This window comes from Sinocyclocheilus rhinocerous, unplaced genomic scaffold, assembly GCF_001515625.1.
Source record: "Sinocyclocheilus rhinocerous isolate Xijiao unplaced genomic scaffold, SAMN03320098_v1.1 scaffold1915, whole genome shotgun sequence".
Classification (NCBI taxonomy): Eukaryota; Metazoa; Chordata; class Actinopteri; order Cypriniformes; family Cyprinidae; genus Sinocyclocheilus; species Sinocyclocheilus rhinocerous.
Genome location: NW_015639873.1, coordinates 367280 through 375180, shown reverse-complemented (window position 1 = coordinate 375180; position 7901 = coordinate 367280). Strand labels below are relative to the sequence as shown.

Below are 7901 nucleotides of genomic sequence, written 5' to 3'. Positions count from 1 at the left end.
AGCTCAGACACTGTTTTCTCCGTTCACAGAAGTGCTGCAGGTGCGTGATGTGAATCCAGAGTTCGACACACTATCCTGAAATGTTCGCTGGTTTCAAAACACTCAACAAGCTGCATATCCCTGCCATTCATTTTCACTTAAATGTAGGCCTAATGCTTGACGGTTCGTGACATATCCTGGGAAAAACTCTAACGCCGGGGCACTTTATGATGCATTTACAGCCGAGCGCAGGTATTTCACTCGTTAGATGCATCAGTGTCACATTTGCATAGGCTGTGTACTATTTCAATTCATGATTGGTTGAGTGCAAAATTAAAATACTAAACGGAACGATAAAAATAACGTTATTAACCAGTTAATGGCCATTTCAAATTGTTCGGAACTATTTTGTTTCTGGTTATGTTCCTTTCAAAATTTCGTTCGTTTCCAGTTTTTGTTTTCATTCATTGAACCGGTTCAGAGCCCTGGCTTTAATGTTGTGTCTGATTGAGCGTTTAAATGGACAAAAATGAGCCTATGCAGAGGCATTTACAAGATCGATATTTTTGGTTCATCTCTTCTGTGAGCACTTAACTGCATCTAAATAAATAAATACATAAAAATAAATATCTATGCGTTTACTTTCCCTTAGTCCCTCCCTGTTCCAGCTTGTACTATTCTAAACGATCACTTTAGGATGAATCACTTGTTGCATTCCTCATTTCTAAGTCACTTTGGATAAAAGCGTTTGCTAAATGAATAAATGTAAACGTGGTTCAATTTCCAGAAAAAGAAAAAAAGTATATTTGCTATCATTTGCTGCATTTGTAAACTTTTAGGAGAACACTAGCTTGCAAATGGTCTCAAAGTTAACAGGCATTAACTAATAGGTCTTTACATTTTAAATTTGAAATGTGACTAGAGCTGCACAATTAATCGAATTTCTAATCGCAATTACAATTACGGATGCCACAGTTAATCGTTCAAAGTCCACTTATGTTATTCTGCGTGCTTAAGATGTGTTTTTTTCTTTCTACAGGTTATCTTAAGGGTTTTTCCATTGTTTTCATTTGAGCATAACGTTATAATACCATGCATATTTTTACTTTTTTTTTTATTTAAAGAAGAAACCAATCCAGTGTATAGTTCAGATTTGAAGCTTAATGCTATAGAAAAGCAATACAAGTTTTTCAGTTAGAGTGTTTCCAGCTTGTTTATTTTTATCTAAAAATAAGGCATGCAGTTGCTTCAAACACTGGTATAAACATCATGCAATGTAACTTGTGATAATCATAATCAATAATTGCAATTGTGCAAAAAAAAAATGCAATAATGGTTTTTGTCACAATCGTGCAGCCCTAAATGTGACAATGATTTTTTTTTCTTAAAAAAAAAAAAAAACGAATCTTTGTAGTAGCAGCATTATCAAATATAGATGCAATGCGCAATTCTTCTAGAACTGAAACTCTTTACCTATGGCGGGTTCAGAGCTGTAGGCTCTTTTAGGGGGTTGAAATGAGCGAGAGCTTCGTTCGGATTCATGTAATTTGTGTCGGACACCTGAAAGATGGTCTCTCCATGTCTGGCAGTCAAGAAAACAGAACATAAGCACTTAAGATGATTATGATATATATAAAAGATTATAATAAACACATTCCTCCAGAAAAAATAAATAAATACATGCATGCATAAAATACTAGCCACCAGAGGTGGACAGAATCTCCAAAATCGGTATGAGTATAATATATTTCTTAAAATTATAATTGGATGAGTCATGTCTGAAGTCTTGAAATATCCAATATACATATTCCAAAATAATCGAATCGAATAGCAAGCTTGTGAATGAGAATCGAATCGTGAAATTTGTGTCAAAACCCAGCCCTAATATTCAATAAATCTATGAGGGAACGGTAATGAAACTCCACTTCACATTGTCTGTGTCTTGTCGAGTCTATCTGGCTATTGTTGCATTCCCTCACTTCCCACTGTAAACCAGTATGGATATATTTTCCCATAAATGTAAAATCTTTTGAACCATTGGTCACATCAGCCCTAATATGTGACCCTGGAGCACAAAACCAGTCATAAGGGTCAATTTCTCAAAATTGAGATGTACGCATCATCTGAAAGCTGAATAAATAAGCTTCCATTGATGTATGGTTTGTTAGGATAGCACAATATTTGGCTGAGATACAACTATTTGAAAATCTGGAATCTGAGGGTGCAAAAAAATCTAAATATTAAATCATCTTTAAAGTTGTCCAAATGAAGTTCTTAGCAATGCATATTACTAATCAAAAATTACGTTTTGATATATTCACGATAAGAATTTTACAAAATGTCTTCATGGAACATGATCTTTACTTAATATCCTAATGATTTTTGGCATAAAAGAAAAATGGATAATTTTGACCCATACAATGTATTGTTGGCTATTGCTACAAATATACCCCAGCGACTTAAGACAGGGTCACATATTTTAATCATTTCTAGGCATTTTTGTTCTAATTTAATAGTTTTGTCTTATCATGGCACTCAATGCATCACGTATCTTTTTACCTTTATGGAATTCAGCATACACTTGCAAAGAGGGCATTTGTGTGGGAAAACGGTCGGGTTGTCGCTTGACTCCATCTCCACAGCCACATGATCCCCACTTTGTCTTTCTCGGGATGACTTCCTGTGAGCCGGGTCTCTTCTTCCTCCCGTGTACCTCTCAAACTTCCTGTGCCCCTCCCCTTTCCCGTGATGCTCGTGGCTCCCGGAGCGCCGCGCTGAGCTGGAAGACTCGGGGCTTCTGCGTCTGTCGCTGGTGCATCTCTCGGGTGTACTCCGCTTGTCCTGTGAAAGCCTGGACTTGTCTCTGTAGTCGGTGTCTGCGGTAGCTGACTCTTTAAGGGCTCTCTTGGCTTTGAGCTGCATGATTAGATAAGGGAGGGTCTCCACACTGATTTCGCTTTCGGGAATCTGCGCGAGTGCATCCACATCTTCGGATGACAGGCCGAGCGTGGCATACAGGCTCTGCGCACTAATAGTCTCGGCTTCACCCGTGTCTTCACCGGCTCCACCGTCAAACGCATCCATCGCCAACCTTTACAGACAGTAAAGAGAGTCTGAGATTTCACACAGTCCAACAGAAAAGGGAAATCAATGAAGTTTGAATATGGATGCAGACGGAATAGGATTGTTTTCATAAACTGAGAAGATGAAACGGCCAGAGATTTGTACAGGATTGATGTTCATGTGTCTGAAGCGCAGAACTACTTTTAAATTGTCTTCTGCCAACTTTTTGACACGGTAATTAAATAATCATTATACCACAACAATACAAATGGACGATATTATTATATAACGTGGAGTTTTTTTCTTGACAACATGACAACAAACCACAAGAAAGAAAAAGAAAGAGAAAGAACTTAAGATATTGATTTACACAGAAAAAATATTTTAAATGTACTAAATTACAGCGGTGCAGGGCTAAGTACCTGTAAAGGTGGGCCAGTTGCGATGGCCTCATCGTATTTTGCATATCAGCATCATTTCAAATGTGTAATTATAAAACTATTTAAAAACGTATGAGTTTCAATAGAAATGACAATGAAGTATATTTTAGTTTACCATAAATGCTTGTCAGTATATTCGGCAGTGCACTTTAACATATTTCAAAGACAATAGAAATAATTATGAATAATCACATATAAAGATGTACTTAAGTCCTACTTAAGTTACTCAAAAAAGCACTCTAAAGTTAAGCTGACAGCAAAATGTAAATTATAATGCATTGCTTCATTAACTGCATTTAACATGCGAACTAAAGTAATTTTTAACATTTAAATGCAAATACGTATATTCTTTGAAGGTATATCATTTCCGTATTAAGCATCTTTAAAAGTATGCTTAAGTGTTCCTCTTTTTAACTGCAGGGGTCAACTCTATGATATACTTTCATTTTTATTTCTTTCTGCATATTTCTTCATGTTTTGGTGGACATGTGTAACGCCAAACTTCTTACGGCTTTCAAGAATTTCATTCTCTTAATGAGAATTTTTTCAGCATCATGATATCAGGACAGTTGTGTCACCCTGGCATAAAAAACACACAATGAAATTAATTTTAATTCAGAGATTAGAATCATGTTCATGCATATGAGAGGTGTATTTGCTCTATGTATAAATTGCATTTTAATGTAGCTTAATAAATTCATTATTAACCATCTACTCAACCTTGTTATTAGCTACTCAGCCTTGAAGTAGATTAAGGTTTCTCTATGTATGCGTGTTGGTATATGCTTTTAACTTTATGTACATCTGTTAAGATTTTACTTGTTTTCTGCTATTTGAGCCAATCAGAATCCTCTTTCCCTAATAATGACGTAGTTAGTAACCTTCGGTTAGAGTATAACTGCTGTTGTATTGAAAATGTAAGGCAGAGCGGCCTACGAACTCCTCGCGAAACAGCAAACTATTTTCTTCAGTGAATTTTTCTTCAATTGACTCCTGGTCGTCATTCATCATACCTGGTCCTGGGCTTTAACTGTAACTTCCCCTACTGTTAATGGTTATTTATTATCATCTATTCACAGGTCTGGTGGAGGTACACTGGTTATTAGTCAATGTTGATCAAATTAAAATGGCCAAATAAGCTAATTGATGTCACAGTCCATCACACTGTAATGTCACAAGTTTTAATGGCATATCTAAATATAGTGCAGCTTTCAAACTGTTGTAAATTAGTAAATCTATCAGACAAGAAGTGCTAATCGCACAGTCCCATCTCAAACTGAATTCATGCATTAAAAAAAAAAAGTTTGCATATTCTGAACTTTAAGTTGACAGGATCTCCTGCTCGCAAACTTATGGCCCAACCGAGCTTGGAAATATTTGAAGAATGTTTTTAAGTTCTGGTGTAAACGTGGTGGCTATACGAGGCAATACTATCAATTGTTTTAATAAAATTACATCTTAACATAAAACACGTCTGGCGTCTGTCTTGCATTCGAGTGGTTTACATTAATAAACACCACCCTGGCTACAGTTAGCCCCACTGCTAACCCATAGCTGCACCTGACGTTTGTCAAAAGCATCTTTAAACGCTACACTGTATCTTCAGCACGGTAACATTTGTCGCGAGGCTCTGACGTAAACACGAGCGTGAAGCGTGTCGCACGCGGATCAATAACTCCGCCAGACGGCTTGATTAACTTAACTTTGGCACTTTTGAATATTTCATAACTTTACACCTATAACAAAAAATAAATAAAAGGAGCATAAAATGACATTCTGGAATTGCACTTACATAAAAAAAATATATATAATACAAATAGTTTTAATAATTACCCAAGCGTGCGTCAAGGAGTGCTCCTTGTCCAATTTGTAGAAATCGACAAGAACCCCGAATTTCTTCTTCTGAAATGTGTTGGTTGCGACTCACTCGAATGGTGCAAACACCGCCACCTACTCCTTCTCTTCTTCTTCTTCTTCTTGGTTTTTAACGGCGGCTGGCACCAACGCAAATAGGTGCATTACCGCCACCTTCTGCTCCGGAGTGTGAAACAGAGTTTTAAATTCTATTTATCTTTAAGATGTCTTATCATTATATATCCGATCTGATCCTTTCCTGGAGATGAATGTTTTTTATTAGCATTACAAATAGCTCTCTTCAATTCATCTCTGTTGAAAGGGAAATTAATTGGCTGGTCCTCTATTCCCCCACTCCTTACCAATGCTTCTATATTTTGTCTCTTTGTTATTTCTCTCCTCCTCTTTCCTTCCTCACCTAAGTTCCCTGACCCGTGTATTTGTGCAAATGTTTTTACTAGCATTTCTGCTTTGCCCTTATCCGTTACAGCTATTTCTCCTTCTGATTCTAATACTGGATATTCCCACTCTTTCTTATTACCATTCATTCTCTTGATCATATTCCATACATCACCTACTGGAGTTGTTCTTCCAATTCCACTACAGAAACCACGCCAGCTTTCTCTTTTAGCTTGCCTTATAGTTCTCCTCACAACTGCTTGAGCTTTCTTGAATAAAACTAGATGATTATAATTATACGTTCTCTTAAGAAGTTTAAAAGCCTTGTTTCTATCTCTTACAGCTTTACTACACTTGTCTGTCCACCAAGGAACCGCTTTTCTTGTCATTTTTCCTTTACTTTTTGGAATTGATTCTGATGCTACTTCTAGTATTACCGCCTACTTTTACTTTTATCTCCAACTCTGTTTGTGCTGACAACTTTAATCCCTCCTATCTCCTTAAGTTTGAGAGTTTTATTTGCTTGTTCTTGTTTATTACATCCAACTAGCAAATTCCCATCAGAGAGAACTTTAGCGAAATCGATATTTCCTATATCTCTATTTATGATCTTTGTCAGTTTTAACGGATTAATTTTGCTTACCCCAATCTGATCTCCAAACCTTACGATGCATTTTATACTTTCTCCACTCTTTTCATCAGACTCTTCTACGTCACTCCTTTTCTTCCGTTTTTCTCCCCGATTACTCCCTACTTCTTTCCAGCAATTTCCTAAAGATTTTTCACTTTCCTCTTCACTTCCTACATCCATACTCCCTTCACTATCCCCCCACTCAAACCTCTCTGTTCCATTCGCGGAGCAGTTGTGCCTCACCGCCGTTCCTTTCCGACTTCTCGCTGAAGCTTCCGCCATCGACCGTGCGCCCCCACAATTCTCCGTGATCCGGAAGCCTACTGTCCGGCGCTCCCCACACACCACCGCCACCTACCTCTCTGAAGTACGTGTTTACACCATGCATAAAGCTCATAGAAGAGTAGTAAGAATTAAGAGAATCGAGTTGATCTAGTCTAGTGTTATTTCTGTAGTTGATTAGAATTCTTGTCTGCAAGATGAATTTCTCTACAGATGTGGATCATTTGTCTAGTCCTGTTCTTTTCTCTTCTTTGCCTGTCAGTATATCTAGTCCAGATTAATCACCCTCCCTGTTCTCATGCTCCTGGTTATCTCTGCCATTGCCTCTCTTGTCAATAAAAGGCAGTTATGTAAAATTAAAGGTACACTCAGTTACATTTTCCACAGTTAAAAGTATTTATTCCTAAGGAAATTAATAGCACATGCTATTACATATTGCATATGTATATATATTGATATTACTCAACATTGAATGGCATATTGAAAAAGAATTTTATTTTGAACATTGTTCAACATGCTCAATGATGAGTACACTCAGATGAGATAAATAAGTCATAACAGAGGCCTGGAAAAAGCGTTTATGCTACATAAGACCGCCCACAGTAGAGCCATATGAAGAAGTTTCTCTTACAATGTTTTTCAGTATTTCATTGTGTTTACACAGCTTCTTCAAGCTCAACTGAAAGAACACACACACAAATTCATATTCATTTTTTTACAGAACAAAAATTTGTTTTCACAAAGCATAATAACTAACTATACATAATGTGGTGTTGTGCGATGATATTTGCTAGCTAAGGCCATTTATATACATTTTTGCATTGAACATTTACATTTTGAACACAACAGTGATGGCAAAGAAAGAGAACTGTCATGGGTTGATGCATAGTTGTACCAGATTTTCAGTGTTATGCTTTACGATTAGTAACAATAACAATAAATATATCATAAAATAATAATAATTTAAAGGGGTCATGAACTGAGAAATCAAAATGCCCTTGATCTCTTGACATATAAGAGGTCATTGTAGTATAAAATCATCCTGTAAGTTTCAGAACTCAAAACGTTCTCGTTAGTCTAAAAACAGCTTATACTGAAGTCAATCTGCCTAAACTCCGCCTCCGCAGAAGATCAATGCCTGCTTATACAGCACTGCCTGTTTAGCCCCTCCCACCGATTCTACATCACTGCCTGTTTAGACCCTCCCACCGATTCTACAGCACTGCCTGTTTAGCCACGCCCACCGATTCTAC

The 7901-nt window shown here is 37.0% G+C and overlaps 1 protein-coding gene across 1 annotated transcript in view; it reads right to left on the bottom strand.

Annotated features, from left to right (window-relative positions):
* LOC107752252 (uncharacterized) overlaps positions 1-5411 on the bottom strand; it is a 15890-nt gene extending 10479 nt beyond the window's left edge. The window contains exons 1-3 of the mRNA XM_016568182.1: positions 5316-5411; positions 2539-3070; positions 1453-1561 (exon numbers count right to left, since the gene is read on the bottom strand). Coding sequence (XP_016423668.1) covers positions 1453-1561; positions 2539-3063 — 634 coding nt within the window. The 5' untranslated portion in view covers positions 3064-3070; positions 5316-5411. The remainder of the gene's footprint in view (positions 1-1452; positions 1562-2538; positions 3071-5315) is intronic.
* Between the last annotated feature and the right edge of the window lie 2490 nt (positions 5412-7901).